Source organism: Peromyscus maniculatus, chromosome X (assembly GCF_049852395.1).
Source record: "Peromyscus maniculatus bairdii isolate BWxNUB_F1_BW_parent chromosome X, HU_Pman_BW_mat_3.1, whole genome shotgun sequence".
Taxonomy (NCBI): domain Eukaryota; kingdom Metazoa; phylum Chordata; class Mammalia; order Rodentia; family Cricetidae; genus Peromyscus; species Peromyscus maniculatus.
This window is the reverse complement of record NC_134875.1, coordinates 79,444,837-79,471,069: the sequence shown is the minus strand read 5'-3', so window position 1 is coordinate 79,471,069 and position 26,233 is coordinate 79,444,837. Positions and strand designations below refer to the sequence as shown.

Below are 26,233 nucleotides of genomic sequence, written 5' to 3'. Positions count from 1 at the left end.
TGAAGGCCCTCCCACAAAGAGAAGTGACCCTCACTCAACAGCTGTCAACTACCATTAGCTCCTTAGCTAGGGGTGAAGCGTGGAAGTTTGAATTTAACTCTCCTCATCTTGTGGTGATCTTATGCAATAACCACTGCTGCTGAGTTCATGTGCAACAGCCATGTCACGTCCAGAGGCCGGCCTTTCACAGCAGTCCTCTCCATCCTCTGGCTCTTGTGTTCTTTCTGATCCCACTTCCAAGATACTCCCTCAGCCTTTTTTTTTTTTTTTTGCATGCGTGTGTGTGTGTGTGTGTGTGTGTGTGTGTGTGTGTGTGTGTGTGCGCGCGCGCGCGCATTTGCATGTGCATGTTGATAAAGATGCTCTATCTACTGTGGAACATTCACAATTGCTAACTCTCAGCATTTTGAAGAGTTATGAGTCTCTGATTAACCATTACCCTCGGCAGTAAGAAGCTTCTGTGGCTAGGGTTGAGAGCAGCACAAGTCTGTCACTCCTTGGAGCTAGAGAGTTTAGTGTATTTATTTTACTATTTCCTTGTCTGTTCTGGTCTGGTAAATACTTTTACCCTGGTGCCTTTGGCTCACCATTGTTGTTTCTGATAAACGTTGGTGGCTAGAAGAGTACTGTTTTCTTGCCTCTTTTGGTCTTTTTTCAGTCTGGTGATTATGGTAGTCAGCAAAATAGGCTTGGGCTGTTTTTGGTGAGATCCAATGGCTTCTGAGCTATGACTCTGAATTAGTATTACTTATCAAGGAGTTCATTTGGGTCCCTTGTGGAAAGGCTTACTTCTTGTTTGCGACTGGAAGACTTTGGTGGGAACTGAAGGCAGTGGAAAGGAGGAAAGTCCACTATAAGTCTACAAGGCTAAGGAGCCATGCTCCCTCAGCCTGGGGTGCGGCTGGCAGCTTGTCCAGAATGAACCCACATGTACGGTGAGGACTCCTCCTTCTTTTGCCCCTCTCATTTTCTCTGTCCCAGTGTTTGCTGCTGCTTTGCAAAAGGGGAGGCAGTAAGCTGGTTGTTATCTTCTCCAGGACTATGAGTCCTCTCCTTTCCCTCACAACCGTTTTATGTCAATCTTGGTCTGTGGGATTTCCTTTCAAGGCTAATCTAGCCTGACTAACTCAATGGGTTTGGTTCTGGACTCCTTCTACAAGTCAGACGGCTATTCTCAGAGTATGCCCCAGCTTAGAACATGCCTCAGACAGGACAGTAGAGCGAAACTGGATCTCATCTCGGACTACAGGGGAAGTCCACTGCCCTCAAGAGATACCTTCCTGATGAACATCGCAACTCTCGTCAGACCCAGCGCCTGTATCTTCTCTGACTGAGCCCTGGGATGTGGTTTCAAAACTGGCCTAGATTTCATCCCCACTCTTAAAAAAGAACAAAAAATTCTTATTTTCTTTTGTAACAAAATTTAGCCCTTCTACTCACTCCCAGATCAAGAATGCTTGTCACCTCATGGCATATTGAGCTATAACTACATCCTACAGTTAGATCTATTTTGTTGCAATTTATGAAAAGACGCTGAGGTCCCTTATATCCAAGTCTCCATGGCTGTGTCACATGATCTTCAGTTGTGAGAGAGATATCCTATGTGCCTTCGTAGATTCTCCCACACTATTCCATGACCTCTAAACTTAGTCCTGGGTGATAGCCTTGCTAAGTCTTCATTTGTGAGCACTCTGCTCAGTCTATGGTTAGTTAGGTCAGGGTTATGGTGTGGTGCCTGATTTGTAGCTCCACCGGTCCCATCAGGCCACTGAATTAGAAACTGGGGTTGGGGAGGATTTGCCAAGACTGTATCTTGTCTGTCTATTAGAGAGAGTTTTGAAAAGGGTCATTATCAAACTTAATAACTATAACACTTTGTGGGAGATAACACAGAGATCCTCCCAAGAACCCTTCTTGCTTTCAATCTAGGCTAGTTGAAACCATGTAGAAGTACACTAATTTGGCTGCATGTCAGAAAGCCAAGCTATCCTGGATATACACTTTACAAGTCAAATCTCTCCAGATATTAGATAAAAGCTTAACGGAATCCTAAGCTCTTGCTTCACTTTATTAGACATGGCCTTCAAGATCTTGGCCATAAGGGGACCTAGAGAGCCAAGGATGCCTACTAAAAGAGTAAAGAGAGAAGGAGCGAGGTTGCTACATGGCTGCCACAATTGTTTATTCCCTGCTCATGTCGGGAAACCCTAGAGCTCTATTTGGTAGCCACCCTGCTCTGTCACAAGGAAATGGCTCATTTATGGGCCACAGGATTCTTTCCTGTTATTGCAGTTGTTAGCAAGGACATTTGAGCCAGGAGTGCTAAAAGTTACTAAGCTATAAGCTCCCCCCAGGACATGTCCAATCTACACAGTATAGGCCAATGGGAAGCAAGAAAGTCCCTCTCTTCCTTGTGAGGGAAGGCCAATTTCCACCCAAAGAACCCATCCTCAGATCAAAGCTTAAAAAGGACAACTGCCCATGATTTTGTGAGAGAACAAGAGCATGACTGAGAGTCAACCTCCATTCCAGCCTCATCTCCTCCTGTCATTAAATTCCAGTTTGAATAGCCCTTTCTTCCTGTGACTAGCAGTTTTAATTTCCTGTAGTCAGCCTCTCAAAATTCCCACTACTAACCCCATTCCTGCACATTTGAGTTTAACCATGACTATTACTTGCCCAACCTGACCTCAACCCCTTCCCCAGCTCTGATAAAACCGTAGCCTGTAAGATGATGAGAGATCTTCTTAGGTTTATTTCAAAAACAAACCTGTCCACACAGCTGTGGATCTACCTCCTCAGAGCCAGGATCTTCTTGCATCCCAGGGAGCAGTTGACAGTGGTAGCTGCTCCTGGGCTTGATCCTGGGGACTCCTTGGCTTTCACCCCATTCTACTTCACGCCTTTCTTTCAGCCTTGCCCTCAGATCACAAAGATGGTTGCCAACTTTGTAGGTGTATGGGGTCCTGGTCAGGGCATTACTCCCTGCTAGACATCACAAACCATCTGCAGGATTTAGCCGCTCTCTGACCCCCTCTGGGTACTGGGTAACCCATTGGGCTGGATCTCTCTCTCTCTCTCTCTGTCTCTCTGTCCCTCTGTCCCTCCCTCCCTCCCCCCTCTCTCCCCCCTCCCTCCTTCCCTCCCTCCCTCCCTCCCTCCCTCCCTCCCTCCCTCCCTCCATCTCTCTATCTCCTCCCTCTCCCATCTTCTCTCCTTTTCTCCCCTCTCTTTTTCTTTCCTCTTCCTCCTCCTCCCTTCTCTCCATCACTTCCTCTCACATTCCCTGCTTTAGCAGCTCTGGCCCTGTGGAGGCATCCCAATCTGTACGTGTACTGTTGAGTGACCCACTCTGCTTCTCTTCCAAGGTGACTAAGAGATCACCTGGGGTACTGCCCAGATTTGGCTTCTCCAGGAGATGTCCCACAGGTAAGTGACATCTTGACAGGGACGCTGGTCTGGGGTCTTCAGAATATCATGGGCTCTCCTCACCACCATGAGTTTCCAATTTTTCCCTAAGTACCTTCAACATCCCCTTTGAAGTGTTTTTTGTCTAACTCTCTAAATTGGGTCTTGGGAGTGAAATCTGACTCAGTAAATGGCTTGGCACCAATATAAATTGGACAATGTCTCTTTGTGGTCTGAATGGCACATCTGAGTTGGCAAATTCTCAAGGACCTTGATCACTTTAGGACTAGAACCAGAAAGTGTCAGGAAGCTCTCTATGTACAAGATTTCTGCCTCCTTGATGGCTTTTCCTGTGTCAATCCTGTTCTCCTACCCCAATTCTCCTCTGGAAAGAGACTACTCCTTTCATTCTTCCTTGGAGACTCTACCTTTAGAGCTGCTGCTGATTGCCCCTCCCAAACCATCTCCCATTCGGTGCCTCAACCTGCTGCTCTTGAGCCCAGAGCCTCGCTCACTGAGCATTGGCACAAGGTAACAAAGTGGAGAATACTTCTGTTGTTCAACTCCTCTACACTGCTCTCCCATCTACAAGAGCATACTTCCTGTTACTGAAAGACCAACCTGAGATTCCACATTTCATACCCCAATTCATTTGTTCCTTCTAGGACATAGATCTTATGCACTCATTTTTCATCTTATCCCACTGTCCATTTCCTTTACTAGGAAGGGACTTGCTTCATAAACTTGGATTTACTGTAAGTCTCTCTTGGCTATCAAATTATCCTCATTTTATCCTCTTGTGCTAGACTGCACCCGAGGGTGACTCTCTCCCATCCCTCAATCCTGTTTTTGTCTCTAAAGTCAACCCGTTATATAGGACACAAGCCACCTGACAACTGCTCAACACCATTGCCCGGTGCTCATTTCCCTCAGACATCCTTTTGATTTGTAACAATTCTGAAGTACCCATTTCCCCGTGCCAGGCTGCAGGGACGTAAACCCATCACCTCTTACCTCCTTGTGAATATTTCCATGCCCACAAACTCGCCCAACAACATGCCCATCCTCACTGTTTGAAAGCCCACTGTTCCCACCACCTTGTATAAGACTTTTGACCTAGTTCCTATCCACTCACGTATCCCCCAATCTTCTACTATTTTCTCTCAGAGCCCCCAGACATCAAATCCCTTTTCAATGTTGGACTCAAAGATGCCTCCTTCACCATTATCCTCTAGCCAAATCGTGGAACTTTCTCCTTTCATTTGGACTGACCCTGAGTCTAACTTCTCCCAGTGACTTACCTGAACTGTACTCGTCAGGGATTCTGAGATGGCTCCTACCACTTTGGAAAAGTTCTTCAAAGGTACTCGGTCTGTATTCTCTCTTCTTTCTCCTCCCTCTCTTCTGCTCTCCCCTTTTGTCCTCCCAAGTATCCCCCTCTTTCCTCATCATTCTACTGAACGACATAGTAGATCTGCTGTGGACGCAATTCCTTTCGGCCGTACGTCTCAGAGGCTACTTGCAGCTGTAGTCCTCCAATGTTGTGAGTCTCTCCCAACCTTTTTATGCTTCATCCAAAGATGATCTCATGGTCACCTGGTTTCCTCTCCAGATATGCATAAAGTTTTTATCATCCTGCAACAGGCCCTCAGGAATTCCTGCCCTTGGGCTCCCCAACCCCTCCCGACCTTTCTCTCCCTTCACCTCTACAGTGCTCACATAACCAGGCCTTAGTTCTTCTAGCCCAACCAGTGGGAGACTTGCTCCAACATGTTGACTATTTCTCTAAACAAATTGAACTATATATCGAAGCTGGCCCCTTATGCCACAAAGTTCTAGAAACTGCCATTCTGCTCATCCCTAGAGCCTTCAAAGTTACCTTCCTTCAACTGTTGTTTTCTCTTCTCACCACTGTGCAACTTGAGTAGCCATCTTTTACTCTCCTCCACTTCCTCTCAGATCTACTAAGGCCAACCTTTGAGAACCCTACTGGTATTATAATAATTTAGTACTCTCTTACTCAACTGAAAAACCTTTCTTTCCTCCAAGAGAGTCACTCCTACTTTCCAGGCCAAATACTTTCTCCTCTGAAATGTCCTTAGTACACATGTTCATCTCACCCCTCTTATGAAAGAATACTTAGAGTATCTCTGTAAACAGTGTAACATCTGTCAAAAGGGTCTCTCCATAAGCTACTATTAGGCCCCCATCTTTCTCAACTCATCTACTTATGGTGCAACTCATGTCTCCCATAAGACACACCAATTACTTCCTGGTAGTAGTTGTAGTTTACACGGTCACAGATTGGGTAGAGGCTTTCCCCACTTCTAACAAATGTACCTCCATTGTGGCCTCTAGGCTACTAATCCAAATAATTTCCCACTTAGGGGTACAGGCCTTCCATTTAATTTGACAATGGCTTTGAATTTGTTTATCAAATAACTCAATGGACCATCTGTGCTCTGAACATTTCCAGAAGTTTCTACATTCCTTATTATACTCAGTCCTCTGGGAAAGGAGAGAGAGTGAATGGCATCTTCAAAACAATCTAGCCTGCTTCTCTCTCCAACTACATAAGGACTGGACTTCTTTCCTGCCCCTAGCATTCCTCAAACTTTCTGAGGTTCCTTATAACCCTCTCATTCTCAGTCCTTCTGAGTTAATGTACAGGCACTCCCTTTTGCCCACACACCCTTCTAATCTGAACCCATCAAAAGACTCTCCTACTTCACTGAGTAACTCTCTATTTTAGTTTCTTAAGACCCTTCTATAGTCCTTTACTAATTCCCATGCTCCCTCTCCTATCTCTATCCCACTAGACTACCCCTTGCTCCTCTCCTTATACCTTGAGATCTTGCTTTGATTCTTGTTTCAGTGAACCATCTAAAGCCCACATGGGAGAGCCCACACAGGCTCATTTTTAACCACCTCTACCACATCCAAACTTCAAGGTTGCTCCAATTGACACCACTTTTCCTCCATAAGGAAGGTCACCTCTGACCCTGGGGACCTGAATATACTAGTTACTAAATAATCTTCTACCTGCACAGGATCTACCTTGATGTGCCTCATCTGCATCCTAGAGAATATGGATTAATGCACCCTCCCCAGTCTACCACACAACTCTGCCCCTACTCTTTCTTCTTTCCCTCCCTCTAAGACAGGGGTCTGGGCCCTCACCTGTTACCTAAACCAGACTGTCTCACTAGCAATCTCCTGAAGTCCTTTAATGATGCCACTCTTCTTGTTAGGTCTGCCTTCACTTGCCTCATGTAGCCAAGGCTTTCCTGACTCCTATCACTGCCTAGCTCTCTTCAGAAGCAGAACTCTACCATGTCTGACAGGACATTGATGAATCTGAGTACACACATGGGATGACTGGAATGGAGGCAAAGATTTCTGCAAATAGGCACACCGTAATTAGTTTCCAGAGATTTACCTGTGTGTAACTTCCTCAGTGTCTCTTCATTGGCAGTAATAAAAAGGCCTTTGCCTGACATACTAAGGCTCCCCATGCAACTCCTGACTACGACCCCCCATTTCCTTGGTTGTTGGAAGCTTACAACCTGATCTTTGAAACCTTACTCTAACCCACTGTTGTCTCAACTCACTACATTAACATACCTCTCCTTGCTCAATCTGAAGAACTCCTTAGAACAACTGAATCACTCACCATCAATCAGTCAGAAACCAAAACCCAGATCTGTTGAGTGCCAGGGAAGATTTGCTTTCTGATCCTTTCCTTGTGTCTTACATTTTCCACTGTCTAGTCCTCTTCTATCATTTCCTCCCACCAATACATCATACCTGTTTTTAAATTCATATGCATAATTTCTCTGAAATTCTGCCTTAAAAATATTTTCAACTTAACCTTGGAGATGTCCCCTCCAGACTGCCCTGCCACCACTCTGCAGACTGTCACAGCCCTAGCCTTTGGACACTCCATCTCTCTCTGGCACACTAACTCTTAACACCAAATGTGGACACTCAAGGAAGCTCTTCCAGATATCCTGCTTTGACCTTTCACTGCCTGGCATACACCACTGGAATCTTTGGGATTTGTAGCTCCCAGGCATACATGTGTCTTCCTGTTAATTGTACAAGGGTATGCACTCTTACCTTCCTCTGCCCCACAGTCTCACTCTTCCTTCCTGACACACAAATCCCGTTCCATATCTTGACCCCTGTTAGGACATACTGGACTGTGAAGAAGATCCTCCTTCTGGCAACCTTGGGGGCTTTGATGAAAGTGGGTATAGGGACCACCATCCTGTGAGTAAGCTTTCACCAGTTAACCTTTCTTTTCAAACAAATATTAGAGTCTCAAAGATGTATATTAGCTTCTGGCAATCTAAGACCAGATCTGTATGTTCCCTAGCTGCTGTTTCCATGCATGATCTCACTATCCTGGAGGCTACCCACAGGGGTGTATGTGCACTTCTGAACGAGCAGTGCTACTTCTTTATCGGTAAGTCAGCTGTCATAGAGATGGAACACAAAATTTAAGGGAAAGAGCCACTGCCTTTCTACAGGACCCCAACTCATGGTTGGCATCTTCATTGTCCTGGCTGCTTCCTCTTGTTGCCTCTTTCATCCTGATCATTCTGTGGCATCTCTGCCTCCCTTTCTTAATAACCTCTTCCAGAAGTTTTGGTTCACAGGAACACTTTAATTTCTCCTAGCAGAGTGAACTCACAATGACATCTCAAAGCTGTCCTCTTCTTTCAGACTCTTATTTCTAGGACCATCACCACTCCCTAGCATGAAGACTTGGCTCTCCTGTCTTCCTACTGAACCTGAATTGAGTGACAAAGTTCATGATCATCTTGTCTTGAAAGCAGTCCCATTTCTTCTGTGCTGATGCTGTTAACTGAGGAATGAAGGTACCCAGGGTCCTTTGCCCCTACAACATCTGAGTCCACAGAACACAGGGTGATTGTGATGGTATATGTCAAGACCATGTGTTTTCTTTTAAATACAATTGCAATAGAATAATTCTGTTCTAATTGTCTATCAGGGAACAACTACAGGAGTTTCCTTCCTTTTGCTGGCACTTAAGGACAACCCTAGATTCCACCCTTCATACTTATTAATCTTCTCCTTCCAGGACCTTATCCATATGCACTCATTTCTTGTCTTACCCTTCAGTCTCTTTTGCTTACCAGGGAGGAACTTACTCCACAAGCTTGGAGCCTGTCAAATTATCCTCCATGCTAGGCTGCGGCTGATGAACTTCATTCATTCCTTGACCCTAACTGTGACTCCTAGGGTGACACCATTGTATGAGACATAAAGTTGTACAGTATTACCCAATACCACCATTTGTCTCGCATCTCCCACAATAACCATTCTGAATAAACTTTGATAGCTCAATACCCATTCTCCTCCTTGGGGCTATGGGTATCAACCCCATCATCTTTTATTTCCTTGTTTTTGTGAGTACCATTTCTGAGAACTCCCTTCAAAGTAAGCTTATCCTTACAGTCTAGAAACCCTACTAATTGTGAACCCATCCACCTAGTAGTCCTGAACACTTAGTCTCTCTTTTCTCAAATCCCCCTGGTCATCAATTCACAGTCTTGGACTTCCAGGATTCTTTCTTCACCATTGCCTTCCACCTGTGACATTTTGTCTGACTACTGACTCAAATTTCTTCCAACAATCTCGACTGTCCTCTCCCAAGGATTCTTAATGTCCACTACTTTGGGCAAAGTTTGCCAAAATCCCTTTCCTCCCTACCAGCACCCTTCTTCAAGACATAGAAGGCCTGATCCTGTACTTCCTCTCCTATTAATTGTCTCCAGAAATCAATAGCCTCCTCTGCTGTGGATATCGTTCTGTATAAATAAAACACTGATTGGCCAGTGGCCAGGCAGGAAGTATAGGTGGGACAAGGAGAGAGGAGAATTCTGGGAGGTGGAAGGCTGAGTAAGGGAGTTACTGCCAGCCGCCGCCATGACAAGCAGCATTTGAAGATGCCGGTAAGCCACGAGCCACGAGGCAAGGTATAGATTTATAGAAATGGGTTAATTTAAGATTCAAGAACTAGATAGCTAGAAGCCTGAGCCATTAGGCCAAACAGTTTAAATAATATAAGCGTCTGTGTGTTTATTATAAGTGGGCTGTCAGACTGCCGGGGCTTGGTGGGACCTGGAGAGAAAACTCCAGCTATACTCCTCAATTTCCTAGTCAACCTTCAGTATCAAGTCTCTAGGAAGGAGGCTCAGCTGATCTAATCCCAGATCCCCCATTTGGGTGTGAAAATCACCCCCATAGGTCACACAATTTCTGCTTCTTGGAAGGAGGACATTAGCCCAACCCATTTCTCTAATACTAAGAAGGATCTTCTTTTATTTTTAGGTCTCATAAGATACTGCCAGTTGTGTCCCCATCATTGCTATTATCTCAGAACCCTTTTATACTACATCAAATGATGACTTCCTGGTCATTTGATTTCTAATGTAGAAATACATAAAGCCTCTACAATTCTGAAGCTGAATCTTCCTGGACCTCCTGCTCCTGGGCTACTAACTTATTCCAATCTTTCCACCTTTACCTCTTCAGTACGTGCAACCAGGTCTGAGTTCTTCTGGCCCAACTGCTGTAATTAGCTCCAACCTGTAGCCTATTTCTGTAAACAAACTGATGACACATGTCAGCTGCTGTCTTCTGTCTCTAACTTCAGGCAAGTTCTGTTCCCCACAGCCTTCAAACTATCACTCATCAGTCTGTTTTTTCCTGTCTTCTCTTCTAGTTCCTGCTTTGCCTCCAGTCTGATCACATCAGCTTGCTCTACCCTGCAGCCTCTGGACAGCCCTGCCCTCCAGTATCCATGACACTCTGCTCCCAGATACAAACAACACCCTTTCTGTGACCCACACGTACCTCACAACTACAGTAGATGAGACCCTTAAGGTTTTTCACCAGCTCAATACCACTCCCATTCCTGGGACCCTGGATAAGTAGATTGAGGGTAGTACCCTCAAGGATCCCCCCTTGTTGGGTTCCCATTGTTGAGAGGTATCATGAGACTCTCAACTGCTTCCATTCTCAGTGAGTAGAGGAGGCAAGCTTCTTCCTTCCTTAGACCACTCCTCAGCAGAGCTCACTGTACTCACCAGGGTCCTACCCTCAGCCTGGAATGCTGCAGCCATTGTCTATCCTGACTCTGTACCTACAGCATCATTCAATCCATCTCCTAGATTTGGAGAGAATCGTGTTTCCTTACACCAAAGGCCACCACTGTCATCAATGAGAGGCTTTCCCCCTCCTCCTCCTCAAAGCATCCATATTGCCTCAAAGGGATGCTATAATCCCCTGCAAAGGCCATAAGACAGACAAAGGCTCTGTCACCCTGGGGAACTGAATGGCCCATCTCTGGGTTGTCCTAGCAGTCTAGGGCCGGGATATTCCTCACTATCTCTTTCTTTTGCACACGTAACTTTTCTCCTCTCCCCCACCTCACTCTATCACACAGGCAGAAATTCAACCAGACCTTGAATTTCAGGAGCGCTACTGGTACCTGACCAAAAGAACCAGCTTGGTATGCCTCAGCTGCACCCCAGAGGACAAGGAGGGTTGATGGCATCCTCTCCGATCCACTTCCTAATCTGTCCATCCTCTTACTACCCTCCCTCCCCCTCAGACAGGGGTCCTTACTTCAACCAGACTGTCTTACTACCCACCAATCCCATGAAATCCCCTAACTCCTCCCTGTTCTCCTCATGCTGGGACTATGTTCACCTTTCCTGGTAGCAGATCAGGCTTTCCTGCCCCATATCTGTTTGGCTTTCCTCCACAGGGGAACTGCACCACGCCCAGTAGGAAACCCCTGAAACCGATTATTATGTGCATGGGATGGCTGGAGTTGAGGCAAAGACTTCTGCAATCAGGCTACTATAATCACTTTCCAGAGATTTTTTTTTACCTGCCTACAACCCCCTCAACATCTCTTCATGAGGCCATACCAAAGGCCCTTTGCCTGGCCTGCCAAGTCACCCTTGGTGGTCTCTACTCTCTCTGCACACTGAAAAGTGGGCCTCTGTGCTCTACATGCTGTGAATGTATGGGTGGAGGAGAGCACAAGGCTGATATCAGGAGAGCAATCTTGCCACTAGAGAGCAAGCCCCTTCACTCGCTGGCCTTCTCTACTCCCTTCCGTGAGATATTTGGGTGATTTAATGATCCACACACTCTGTGTGCTACATGACATCTGTCAGAAAGCCCTTCGCCTGGCCTTGCATTTCTTTTCTCCACAGCCATCGCTCCTCTCCGTGCAACTACAAGTTAACTACACTTCCCCCCTCTACCACACCAACACACCCCTTCTCTTCAGTCTGCTGTACTCCTTAGACTAACTGAATTGTCCACCTTTAGGCAACCAGAGGCCAAAGACTTGGCTTCCAGGAAAGAGGTCACCATCCTGACTTCTCTTCCCCATGTCCTACTTTTCCCACCCCTAGTCCCCCTCTGTCCCTCTCCAACTCCATCTCCACCTGATATTTGATTTTTACCCACAATTTCTCGGAAATCCTAATATTCTAAAGTTCAGTACCTTCAACTTAACCTTGGAGGAGTCCCCTTCAGACTGTCACGCGACCCCTATGCAGCCTGTCACAGCCCTAGCCTTTGGACTCTCCATCTCTCTCTGGCACACTCTAACGCCAAACTGCGAACACCCAGGGAAACTCTCCCGGATATTCTGCTTTGACCTTTCCCCTGCCTGGCATACACTATGGACCTCTTCTGCCTTTGTGGCTCCCAGGCTTGCGTGTGCCTCTTGAAGGATTGGACATACCTGTAACCCTACAATCTCACTCTTCTCTTCTGATGTACGCACCCCAATCTGGATCTTGACCTCTGTCAGGACACACCTGGCTGTGCAGATGATCCTCTCCCTAGCAACCTTGGGAGTCACAATGTCTTGAGCAACCTCTCAGGAGCAAGTCAAAGGTATTCTCCTTCAGGCCTGACTGATGGCCTTCTGCAGGAAGCAGAGCAAAAGTAATACCACCCAATCTTCCTTTGTGGCCATACAGCCTGAATTAAGAAAGAGATCAAGAGTACGACTTGGAAGCCTCTCCACTCCAGCCCCTTCATCACTATAAACCTTATTCCAGCTTGAATGCCCCTTCTTCCTGTGACTGCATCCATCTTGAACAGCCTTTCTGTGGCCAGCAGTTTCAACTTCCTCAAATCAACACCATTAATATTATTCCTGCAATGCTAGTTCAAGCATGACTACTACCTGGTACAACCTGACCTCACTCCCCTCTTCAGCTTTGATAGAAATTCTAACCTGTAAGCAAAGCTTGCTCTCTTCCTTCCTCTAATGAGAGCCCTTCTCAAGTTTATGTAGACACTGACCTCTCCCTACCACTGTGCGTTTGCCGCTTGTTTATCTTTTCTTCTCACACTTTTTTCCTGGACTATGAGGAGATCAGTAAGGAAAGAGGGAGCTCTCTCCTTAAGGACTGGTGAGGCCCTGTGGTGGCTTGAATGAGAATGTCCCCATAGGCTTATATATTTGAATGTCTGGTTCCCAGTTGGTGAACTATCAGGAATGATTAGGAGGTGTGGTCCTGGAGTAGGTGTGGCCTTGTTGGAGGAGGTGTGTTGCTGGGGTGGGCTTTGAGGTTTCAAAAGCTCAAGTCAAGCTCAGTCTCTCTCTGCCTGCAGTTTTGGGGGATGTAAGTTCCTGGTTACTGCTCCACTGTTATGCCTGCCTTCTTGCTGCCATGCTCCCCACCATGATGGTCAAGGACTCACTCTTTGAAACTGTAAGCAAGCCTCAAGTTAAATTAAGTTTCTTTTATAAGTTGCCTTGGTCATGATGTCTCTTCACAGTAATAGACTAAGATAGACCCTAAGGATGTAGAGAATTTTGTATTCTCCACCTTTATGGATGAGCCTTTAGAAGCTGCAGAACTGGCAGAGATGAAAATAATTTATTATCAATAATGTGAAATTTTGTGTCTTTTGGCTTTTTGAAACAGGGTCTCTCTACATAGTCCTGGTTGTCCTGGAACTCACTTTGTAGACCAGGCTGGACTCAAACTCACAGAAATCCTCGTGCCTCTGCCTTCCAAGTTCTGAGACTAAAGGTGTGAGAGCCACCATTGCCTGGCTGAACTTTTGTGTCTTGATTACCTTCTCAGGCTTGACATTTGGGGCTCAGATTCTCCTCACTGGTGTTAACGGCAAGCCTGCTTTATAACCCTTTAAACTTGTATGATAGGCAAACAACTTTTCACTCATTTTTTCCCTCGTCCTACCTAGCTACTCCCTCCCCTTCCTAGGCAGGGACATAATGTTTCAACTTCAGATCCACTTAAGTCTCCAGAGGCTCTATGGCTTTCTTAACACTGCGTCTCCTGTCCTGGTTGCTGTTTGGGGCCTCAAAGGTCCTCCATATATTCTCCAAAGTAGATGCTGACATCATACAAAAAGTTCCACCCAAAGTCTGCATTCTTGAATACTCCCTTAACAGCCACTCCTATCACAGTTGTCCTTAAGAATCCTAACAGCTTTTCTGGAATGCTCCAATATCTTTAAAGTCCCAAGTAGGAAAAGAATTATAGCCTCTCATTGATAAATTCTAGGCTACTGGGCTACTTACTACCCTTGTTCATGCTATACCCCCGTCTGGGCAGTAGAGAAGTCAAACGGGTGCTATAGAACAGCCCAAGATTTGAGGACTATAAATGAGGCTGTGGTTCTGATCCATGCCATGGTTTCAAATCCTTACATTCCCACAGAACAGACACCCTCTACTATCTTCTGGTTCCCAGTGTTAGACTTTACAGATGCCTTTCTTTGTACTGCTATCTACCCAAACTCAGCTCCTGTTTACATTCTGATCCATGCCATGGTTTCAAATCCTTACATTCCCATAGAACAGACACCCTCTACTATCTTCTGGTTCAAAGTGTTAGACTTTAAGGATGCCTTCCTTTGTACTGCTATCTACCCAAACTCTCAGCTCCTGTTTACATTAGAATGGAAGGATCCCTCCACCCAACTTCCTCAGCAGTCTTACCTCTGGACTTTTGGGATAGCCCTATCTTTCAGGTCTTTACAGAGACCTTTCCTCTTTGAATTTTCTCCCAAGGAGTAATCTCCTTTAGAATGCGGATATTAGTCTGTAACTCAGATAACTCCAGTTCAGATCCAAACACTGTCCTAACTCTTCAAAAACCGTCTTCACATGGCTAGAAGGCTTCTCTTTGAAAGGCCCAGACCTCCCAAATAAAGGTTAACTTATTGGGCCTTACACTAACAGCACAAGCAGTCTTTCTAGTTCCCGAAACCATCTTGTTTTAACTATGGGCACTCCAGCCACAGAACAGCTAAGGATCTTCTTAGGAATGGTAGGATTTTATAGAATCTGGATTTCTCAGTTTGACCTGATAGCTAAACCTCTCTATGAAGACTTGAGGGAACCGGAGGAAGAGCCATTAGATTGGATCCCTGAAATGACATGAACCCTAGACCTCCTACCCAGCATTAGCTCTGACAGTTCTTACTAAAACATCTTTTCTTTGCATATGCACGAACAAAATGGAGTAGCAGTGGGAATTTCAACAAAGGCTTTGGGGCCTCTCGGTGCCCAACTGCTCATCTTTCCAAGCCTGGTGGCATAGAGCTACTGCCTTTACCTAAGAGCATTGGCACCAATGGCTCTCTTAGTTTGGAAGACCTCTCAATTAACCCTGTGCCAGAGCATGATGATTCACAGGCCAAATTAGATCCTCGAAAATCTCAACTCAAGAGTTTTCCACTGGGGATCAGACAGAACCAGCAAGCACCAGATTGTTCTATTATAAACTGCAGAGCTTACTGTAAAAACAGTGGCAAAAAATTCTAATTCATTACTCCCCCCCAAAATAGCCATTAATCACAAGCCTGACAACCTTCTCCAGCAAACCTGTGTGGAAATAACTGACTTTCTCTACAGTGCTAGACTAGATCTACAGGACTCCTCTCTTTCTCATCTGGAAGATACTTGGTTCAAGTACAGCGGCAGTTTTACGGAGTCAGGACAAAAGGCTTTCAGGGTATGTAGTAGTGAGTCTCACAGAAGTCACAGAATCTGAGCCTCTTCCAGGTAATTCCAGAACTAATGGCCTTCACTAGGGCTCTCCAGCTGGGAGCAGAGAGGAGATAACTTTTACACAGATTTTGCCTATGCTTTCCATGTGATCAACACTCACGAAGGACCTGAAGAGAAAGGGGCCTCCTCACTGCTCAGAATACCCCCATTAAACATGCCCCTAAGACTTTGGTCCTACTTGAAGCCATCTGGCTTCCAACCTTGCTGACAGATGTCTTTCTGTACTGTTGTGAATATGTGCTGTTCCCACTGGTTAGTAAATAAAGCTGTTTTGGCCTATGGCAAGAAAGCTTACAGTCAGTTGGGAAATCCAAGCAGAGAGACAGAGAGAAGAAGGGCGGAGTGAGTGAGACGCCAGCCACTACCCAAGGAGCAGCAAAACACCAGCAGACTGGTAATGCCAAGGCAATGTAGCAACTTATAGTTTAATAGAAATGGGTTAAATTATAAGAGCTAGCTAGCAAGAAGCTTGAGCCTTAGGCCATCCAGTTCATAATTAATATAAGCTTCTGAGTGATTATTTTATAAGTGGCTATGGGTCACGGGTGAGAAAGTTTTGTCCCAAGCACAGGCTGAGTGGGACACAGGAAATCTTTCAATTACACAACCCAGATGACCTTTATATATGGCAAGGCCCATCAAAAAGACCATTATCTACATAGTGAGACCCTGTCTAAAAAAAGAACACCCTGACATTTCTTAGGGAAACCACTGAGCAGAAGATCAGGCTTAACAGGCAGCACGGCTTCTACTCCAGGTTGCTTTAGTTCCCAATCCCATTCTCTCACATCCAACAGCATACCCCCAGGAGATCCAAGAGACTTTAGGTCGGGGCTTTACAAACACCCCAGACAGAGTTCCAAGCCCACCCCCAAACTTTTACTTGCTGGATCCCTCTGATGAAAGATCTTTGAGAATATATATATACTAAAGCCTTTATTTTCCAATTGAGGCTCTGTTCACAGGCATTGCAACACCTTGATATCTGTTTCTAAAGCTTGTCTTTCTTGTTGTCAGGCCAATACTGAAGGTTCCTGACTCCTCCCCTTTTATACACTGTCCAGCATAGAAGAACTATGCCTGGGGTGGGGATTGGTGAATATATTTTGCTTGCATGTCCCCATGCAAGAGATTCAAATATCTACTAGTTAGTTGTGTCTTTTCACCAGATTGCTAGAAACACTTTCCACTGAAACAGACACGGCCTTAATGGTAGCCGCTGTCCTTATAGAGCACATCATTCTTTGCTTTGGGTTCTCCCAGTCTCTACAATCTGATAAAGGCCCAGTTTTCATTTCCAATAGGACTCAGAGTGGGCGGGGAGGTGGAGAGTATCTGGGAGAAGTTGGGGGAGGAAAAAAAATGTGATCAAAATACATTGCACGGAAAAAAAAAATCTTTTTAACCTCTAATAAACTGCCCTTGAGCAACCGGTTGTGTGTTCTTATATTATTGTTAATGAGACTAAGAATCCCAAGAGGCCCCCATTTCCTTAGTATTATGTGATGGCTCTCCTGAGACTTCCCAAGATTTTTGGTAACACTTCTTTGCCGCTTTTCAATTTTTTAATAAGTAGAACCCCCAGATGGTATCACTATCTCAGCCCCTTCAAAGTGGTCCCTTGAGGCAGACCTGGTGCATGTTAAGTCATATTACCTATACCACTGGAGCTGGGCTGGCCAAGGTAAGTACAGCTCAAGCCTTTCCTAATCTTTTTGGTATTATCCCCTCATACTGGCTTATAAAAAGTAAGAAAGAGAAGGTCAAAACAAAATTTTCTAAACTGCCTTGAGCCAGTATTGGTTGAAATACAGATAAGCAGAAAACACTGGACCCTGCTAGAGTCTGTTAGTCTAGGCAATTGCGTTCCCTAATCTGCACTTTGCTACGCTTACCCCAGACAACCAAACTAGAAGTTTAAAACAGAAACTTACTAACCATCAAGCCACAAGCATAACAAGGTCATGCATCTGATAAGTTTTAAAATAAACAAGATGTAAAATGTTGAGATGAATCCACACGTTTTTTTGTTGAGAAAAAGACGAATGCTAAGTAGCAGAGGGAAATGTAACACATGGGTGATGTGTAAGTTTGCACCTTCCTGATTACTCAGCCAAGGGGAAAGGAAGGAAGAGGCTTGTGTTAGGGCTATAAAGACTGTTTTCTTGCTTAATCGGCAAACCTGCCACTCTAGGCTGATGCTCAGATTTACAAGTCCATGAATAAACCAGCTTTCACACTGCTTAGTCTCTAGTAGTCTTTTTATAAATTGATGACCATTTCTCACATTAACCCAGCCAGTTGAGCCTATCTTATATTAAAGACCATGCCACATTTTAAAAGACCTCCTGAAGTTGTTTGGACCAGATTTTATCAAGTGTTACTCATGTCTCCAAAAGCAGTCAATCTAATAAGGCATATTTCACAAGCTTCATCTGTCCAGAGTGAACACTGTTCCACCCCCAGAAGCTCAAAAGGCCTGCTTCCATGAGCCTTTTAGAGACCTCTGATTCCTCTTATAGTAAGACCTATGTGAAACAAACAGACCCTTAATGCCTTCTAGATCCCAATGATAGCTAGTTCTCTTTCTCTTGCTTTTCTGAGCTTTATAATTTTTTACAAGTTCTTTCCACATATTCCCTTGATATTCTTTCTACAAGACCCAATTCAGTTTAAGGAATTGAAACTAGACTTTTTTACTTCAGAGAGATTTCTAAGTAAGTAAGTAAGTAAGTAAGCAAGCATGCAAGCATGTGTGTATGTATGTATTTTATGTGTGTGAATGAGTGAGTGCAGGCATGCCTTGATGGAGGCATAAGAACAATTTCAGAAGTCAGTTCTCTCCTTGTTGGTGGGTTCTGCGAACTAAACTCAGGTTCTCCAGTTTGCATGGCAGGAACTTTTTCCTTCAGAGCCATCTTGTGGTCCTTAGGGAGATTCCTTAAACTATTCTTGGACTGAAGTTATCACTTACCTTGACTCACGTCCTCCATTTTTACTCCTTTCTTTCTTGCCTCAACTTCCTCCTTTTAAAACGTCCTAATCACTTACTTTTCTATCTAGTCATCACATTGTGCCTTAATTCCTCAGTGGCTTTCTTTTCTTCCCATGTAGAACTAATGTCTCTTGTCTTCTGGCTAATTCATCTGATACCTGTACCAGTGCCTTCACTGCTCTTGATATCCAAATTACTCCTTTCAACCAGCTCCTCCATGTACCCTCTTTTGGAACCTCGTGACCTAGAAGGGCTTTTAACTGATACCTTTCTTAGTGGGATGAATCACTATGGCAGGCATAGGTACCAGAATAAGAATACTCACATGGGCTTCTAATGCTTAACATACTTGGCTAAATTAGCCTATGGGACTAGTCCACATCTCAGCAGCCCCCAAGGCCCTTCAGGACCAGTTTAATTTTCCAAAGACCTCATCTGCGTCTGTAGTATTGCTTACAGTAGTCCAAGAAGTACCTGCCTGACCCTGGCACAGAAATGTCATGTATATGCTAATCAAGTAGGAATAGTACAAGATAGAGTTATAAGACTAAAAGAGCAGGCATCTGATTTAAGGGCGATAACCTCTGAGGGATTGCTCACAGGGAGGACACAGGGGCTGGCTTTCTTTTCCTGGGATCATTCACTGACATAACTCCTCTCTGTCTGATTGTCTGTCTTTCTTACTTAACCTTCTGGTATGGTGGTTGGTATTTTCCATATTAAAGGCCATTAAGCTCCCATGGCAGTGTTGGAGGGCCATTACATTACCACCGACATCAGTGCCTGTTTTCCCCAGTCAACGACTCGGCAATCTCCAAGTTGATATTACAGTTAGGCCTTCACCCTCTTTGAGATACTCATTCCCTCCTTCCCCTCCAGCATGCCTCTTAAACCTTCTATGCATCACCTGTGGTCTTCAAACACTATGACACACCAGCAACATCAATAAGGTCCACTCTTCTAACCTGTCTGAGCTCTGAAGAAGCTCCAGAAGATGATCTTTGCCCCTTGTCAATCACTTGACCCTGCTGCTCTATCAGGAAGCAAAGTTAGAGATAAAAAGGCTAAGAACAAAAGCAAAAACCTCACATTTTAGCAATCAGCCCCTCACTATTTGGAGCCTGACCACAGTGTCTTGTGAAGCCTTGTACAAATGTTTAAAGCCTAATAATTCTTTTTTTTTTTGAGACATGTCTTTCTATTTATCCCTGGGTGTCCTGGAACTTTATCTGTAGACCAACCAGGCTAGCCTTGAACTCACAGAGATCCTCCTATCTCTGCCTCCCAAGTGCTGGAATTAAAGGCATATGACTACATCCTGTTTTAAAGCCTAATAATTCCTTTTTTTTTTCTTCACACAGGCTGTGAACTGCTCTGTAGCCCAGGCTGGCCTTGAACTCACAGAGAATCGCCTTCCTTTGCCTCCCAAGTACTGGGATTAAAGGTGTACACCACCACCGCCCTGCTAAAAAGCCTTATAGCTCTTAAGAATCCATGATGCCTTATTCTAAATGGCCAACCTCCCAACAACTGGCACTATACAATTTACTACTTAACAAAGCAGTGAGATGCTTGCTCATGTATCCAACTACAGACCCACACAAATGGCACATGAGGTAAGATTAAGTAACTTTCCCTAACTGTATAAGAGAATCCCATTCCCTTTCAGGAGGTGACTTTCTCTGTCACAAACTGCTCACTGCATATCTATTTCTGCCAATTTAGTCAATCTTTTCTGTATCTCTTCTGGCCTGGTAAGTACATTTTCTGGGCCTCTGGCTTTTTACTGTCATTCCCAGCACAGCACCAGATCAAAAATCACCTTAGAATATACAACAATTAGCACAAAACCAGAAAGTCATCTTAATTTAAAATAGCTAATACTGAGTTTATGAATACAAAGCAATATACTTTATCATTGACTATTTAAAACTGAGATCATTTCTGTTTTTATACATAATAAAATGTGTATGCATAATTAAAATAGTTATATAAAATTACTATATATAATACTTTTTATGTGTGGACATTATTACTAGGTATTTAGTGCAATGACGGTGCATGCTAGGCATTAAAGAAATATTTGTTGGAAATGTGAGAGAATGAGCTCTCTGGAGGCTCCATCTGCAGAACACTCTAAAACTGATCAAACACTCATACATGTATGATACACATTTGTATAATATATATCTAGTTTTGTTGCTATAGATTGTACAGATTGGTGGTTAACACGAGATGTTACCTTTTAACGACATGTTTTTTTTTTTTAAATTAGAATGTATATATGTCTTTGAAGATTTATAGGCAGTTAACGGTTCCTAGAGGGGAGAGGTTCACAAGGCCCCACACCCCCCTTGAGGAATTATTGGCAGTTAATGGTAGTTGGAAGGGGCAGATATTTTCTTCAGTGGTGTAGCCATTCCTAAGATGCCCACACTCCTATAGCAAACCCTTTGTCCATGCTCATGCAATAAATCTAATTAAACTCAATTGGTTACCAAAACCAAGCAGCTACAACCATGAAAACAGAAGAGAGACTAGATGGGAGAAGGAAGGGCATCAGTTGGAGAGAAGCAAGAGAGGGCAATGGAGGTATGATCACAATACATTATGTACATACATGAAGTAAAAAAATGTATATATTTGCATCTTTTTAAAAGATGGGAAAGGCCATTAAGAGGAAAGGACATTTTTGGAATTTAAAAAAAAATAAAATTTATGTTTCATTTTGTTCGTTAGTTATACTGAGCTTTATAAAGTCAATAAACCTGAATTTAACTTTAAAAAGAATATGTGCCACTAAAATTCAAATGTTATTTAATTTTGCAAATATATTATAGATAGAATTCTATAAAAAGTAGCCTACATATCCTGACATGTCAGCTTGCCTTTTTGTGGCCTTATAATTTGATGCAAACATTAAAAGTATATGCAGATATTTTCATTGCCTTTTGATATTCTCCAATTTGACAAATATGCCAAACATCTCAATGGACATAAATAATTCTCTGTATTAACCTGTAGTACATTAACTGCTTCAAAGATTTGCTATTGAATTAAAAGCATTAGCACAGATCATATTGTAAGGTAAGCGATTAAATTCCCATATTGAAGTCAAAAGTAAACTGGTAAGTAACAATCACTATTTACAGTGTCTGTACTTCTTTGAATAAAATTATTCAATTGTGTTCATGTTTAAAAGTGAGTTTTGAAGATTTCTAGAAAGATCAGCAAAATTGGCTCTTGTGCTGTTGATGCTAAGTTCCTATGAGGAATATGTTGAGTATTCTGACTCATAAACGGTAAGAGATATTACTGAATTGTTAGTAATTTTACAACAATATTTAGGTTCACTCGATCTGATTGTAAGACAACACACATCTAATTCTACTTTAACAAACCTTGAACATGCTGAATGGACCCATCATCGGCTTTTATGGTAAGGACCTCTCCAGGGTTAACTTGAACGAATACAATCTAGAAATAGATAATTATTTAATGACACACTTTTTTGTAAACCTATGGAAAAAGTCATTATTATCCTTTTGAATAATATTCAGTCCCCCTAATTATGGGGATTTCAAAATCCTCAAGGAGAAGAGTACAATTGGGTCAATGGGCATTTAGGAGAAATTCAATACCCCTTAGTAAGAACAGGTCATTCCCCCACCCAAGTAAAGCTTAATAAGGTCATAGTAAAGAGGTGCATTGGGGTGGAAAGGCATTATTCTCCTCTGTGTCTACCCTTAGAACAAAACCTTTACAAACAAATAAACAAAATCCCAGAAAATAAAATTTATCTGAAGGTAAAATTCAGACATACTTGAGCCATGTATTGGGGACCAGAAGGCCAGTTGTTATATATTTTAGGCTGAGTCGTGGTCTGTGAATAATTAGAATATGCTGCCATGGCGTTGGGGTCCAGAAAGCAACTCTCCATCTAAAAAAATGTAATTTTGATTACAAAACCATTTTACTTTTGTCATTTTTAGAAATAAAACTTTTTATTATCAAACACTGCTAATAAAAATGAACATTATTTTGACATTTTCAAGCATGCATATATTTCAATCATTTCTGTCCACGTTGTTATGCTAACATACCATCTTTGCTTTTTTTTAATTCAAGAGACAAAAAGTCCATCATCTTTTTACATTATATATTATGTTAGACCTTCCACTGAATCTATTAAAGGGGCAAATGCTAAATCTTTCTAGAAACCAGTCTTACTCATAGAAGTCATTACTATTCAAATATAATACTTTCAAATATTAGATAATTGAACTCCTAACTGAATGAGCATGAAGGAACATTAGTCTTCATTAAACTCACAATTTCAAAAGATACACACTATGAATCTGTAGGTAGTAGAAACTTAACAATACAGGACTAGGCCTTTGAAGTTGTGCAAAAGAGTATAAAGAAGCAGCTAAATTAATTCAGAAGGAAATTTTATGTAAGATAAGCTAATGTTGAATGTCTTAAGTAATTTTCAAAAGGCCTACAAGGAAAATAACCAGTGCTGAAAAGACAAAAAAACAAAATAACAATAAAACAAACAAAATTTCCCAAGTAAGTGACCATAAAAGTGACAAATAGTCTAAATAAAAACCAATGCCAGATTTCATAACATTTCAACCAGTTATAGTACAGGTAAAAAGAAACTTCTCTTACAGGGTATATGGGATCTCCATTGATAATTGGCACTGTCGGAGGTATTTCAGAAAGAAGAGGTGCAAGCTGATGTTCCATTGAGTCTAAACGGATTGACTTTCACATTAATTGATACTTCTAAAACAAACAAATAAACAGAAACTTACAGATTAATTAAATGTAATCAGAATCATGTTTTTAAATGACAAACATGACAAGATACTTCTGAGAAAATCCATCTTAATTTTCTTCTCTAGGAATGTTTGACTTAAGCGGAATTACGTTAAGACATCATTTAAAGTAATCATTGATCTTCATAAATGACAGAGCCAAGTGTGGAGTTGGCAGTTTCTGCTTGATTGTTTTCTCTTCATTCATGTGAAGACAAACAAAGGTAGCTCGTTAAACACCGTGAATAAGGGTTTAGTTAAACAAGTAATTGGCTATTTGATTCACTTCCATCCAGTTCAAACAACTGATTTCCAATTTATGACATTAATTATAAATAAGATTTTATATTGTAAAGGTAGCTGTAAGAACTAATTAATTATGTTAGAAATACAGAAATGTGCCTTAGCTGTCTTGGACACTAAACCAAAGAGCTCAAACCTAATGTAAAACTTTAAAACCAAACATTTAAACTTATATTTCTTTGTTGATTGAAATACTTCATCTATAGATGAAACCAAGCAACAAAATAAACACTTAAATGAAAACCAGAAAGGAAAATGTGATCACTTTCAAGATATAGAGGGAAGATGCTTAAGTTAAGAGGGACCCTCTCTGGAGTGAGGCAAGTCATGAAATGTAGGTTTTGTGACATAGCCCTTTAGTAAAAAGACATTTGTACGTCATAATTCGGCGACATCATTCCCTTTGCAAGTTTTTAAAGTGGTCTTAGGAGACTTCTTATTTGTGAATATTGTTTCCCCACAAATTAAAGATAAGTATTTTGAAAAGATAACTGTTTTGGAGTCATGAAGAAATCTGGATTGTATCTTAAAGGTAAAAACACACTTTTTTTTTTTAACGTTTGAGGGATAGTGAATAGTCAGTCACCCCTTTAAGAGCTTTAAAACGTCTCCTCAAGAGTGCCAAGCAACTTACATTATTCTAAATATCTCTTTTGTAATCAAGGTAGTGACTTAATTTAGGGCAAAAGTCATTGTTTTGTAGGCTATTCTGATGGCTAGATTGATCAACTTAAAATATTTAAAAGCAGAATCTCTCTCTCTCTCTCTCTCTCTCTCTCTCTCTCTCTCTCTCTCTCCACCCCTCTCCTCTCTCTCACTCCTCTCTCTTCCCCTCCTTTCTCTCCTTCTCTCCTTCTTTCCTTTCTCTTCCCTCCCTTCCTCCCTCTCTCTCCTCCTTTCTCTTCCTTTCTTCCCCTCTTTCCTCTCTCCCCCTTAATTTCTTTTCTCCCTCTCCTCTCTTTCCTTCTCTGCCTTTCTCTCCTTCTCTTCTTTTTCACTCCCTAATGTACTAAATTTCATCAGAACTTCCAATCATTTGTGCGTAAGTCATCTTAAATTGATATCATTTATTATGCCACCACTACTAGAATCTGTTGGTTTGTGGATGCCATCCATATGCCAACAGATTCACAGTGGACAGACTAAGGGAGAAAACTACTCTTCAGTACAAATTGACAAAGGACTTTAACTTGTTCTGAAATTATAATTAGTATCAGATTCTCTAAAATAGAAACATCTGAAGATTCTTTTCCCATAACAAACATTATATGGGATTCAGTTCCCTATTTGAACTTTTAAAGTCTTTTAGATTAAGTTCTCTCTATTATGTAAGGAGTCCAATTCCCTTTTACAGTAGTGACCTGTGCTTTTTCCTTATAACTTGATCATTAACTTCATAACTTAAAAATCGTTAAACCCGTGTTTAGATCTTCAATTTCTTAAAGACAGTATGACTATTTTGGGGCTGGAGAGATAGCTCAGAGGTTAAGAGCTCTGGCTGTTATTCTAGAGGACCATGGTTCAATTCACAACACCCATATGGCAGCTCCAACCTTCTGTAACTCCAGATCCAAGTGATCCGATGCCCTCTTCTGGCCTCTATGGGCACTAGGCCAGCACGTAGTGTACATACATACAGGCAAAATATTCACACACATAAAATAAAATAATGTTAATAAAAATTTTAAGACACTATGACTATATAACCACTGCCAAAATTTAAGCATAATAATAACACAATTATTTTAATGAGGACACACTTATCCTTTTTAGCATACACAATAAAATATTAACAATGGGGAGTGCAAAAGGTCTAGAACTGAACTTCATAGTTATATCAGTATTATTACAAATACAAGTGGACTAAAGGAACACGAACACATACTTTTCCTACCAACAACTTAGTTTAACAACTGCTTTACATACAGCTTTCATCCATTAGGTACAAGTAAGATAAATAAGTACACAATGAAGGACAATTTGACAAAGGCTTGGTTGCCAAGGATTTTTTTTTCTAGTGTAGAGAATTTCTAGGGTTGCTTCATTAAATACCTCTCACCCAACATAATCTATTTTCCACCTCATTAAGTAGGTCAATTAACTACTCTATAAGGTGAAGTACCTTTTTCAATGAAGCTTTAATAGTTTTGCTTTTCAGGCTCTTGAAGTCTCCTGAAAATAAATCCCATGCTTCCATTTTTCTGTTCCATTTTCCTCACAAATTTACCATTATTCTGCTACCACTTTGTACTGTAATTGGCCTATGAATGTAATGCATTAACTGCAACAGCTCTAAAGAAGAAAAATGCTGTGTCAGAAAAGGCACAAAAACTGTGAGTGGCATTTGTGCAACCACAAATCCCCTGAAATTCACTTCAATAAATTTACTGCATATGAACAAAATTCATTAACTGTGGCCAAAATAAGGAATTACAAACCACAGAGGAACAATATGCTTTTTAGAAGCAGCAAAAGCTTTAGAAATTGATCAGAAAATGTTAAAATAGACATATTCAGGCTTCTTAGCTGCTTTTACACTTTTAATTTCAAAGTGGTTCTAGGTTCATGCATTTTCAAACTCAGAAGTTCAGA

At 42.3% G+C, this 26,233-nt stretch overlaps 1 protein-coding gene across 4 annotated transcripts in view; it reads right to left on the bottom strand.

Annotated features, from left to right (window-relative positions):
* LOC102904905 (fibronectin type III domain containing protein 3C1-like) overlaps nucleotides 1-26,233 on the bottom strand; it is a 65,745-nt gene that overhangs the window by 30,705 nt on the left and 8,807 nt on the right. For 2 of the 4 annotated variants that reach the window (XM_042269326.2, XM_015986256.3), the window contains 3 exons: nucleotides 23,190-23,306; nucleotides 22,339-22,455; nucleotides 21,917-21,992 (listed from right to left, as the gene is read on the bottom strand). In XM_042269326.2, coding sequence (XP_042125260.2) covers nucleotides 21,917-21,992; nucleotides 22,339-22,455; nucleotides 23,190-23,267 — 271 coding nt within the window. In that variant the 5' untranslated portion in view covers nucleotides 23,268-23,306. Of the gene's footprint in view, nucleotides 1-4,709; nucleotides 5,044-7,527; nucleotides 8,321-9,964; nucleotides 10,216-21,916; nucleotides 21,993-22,338; nucleotides 22,456-23,189; nucleotides 23,307-26,233 lie in introns of those variants that run through there. The other 2 variants (XM_076562828.1, XM_042269327.2) reach the window with 2 other exon arrangements.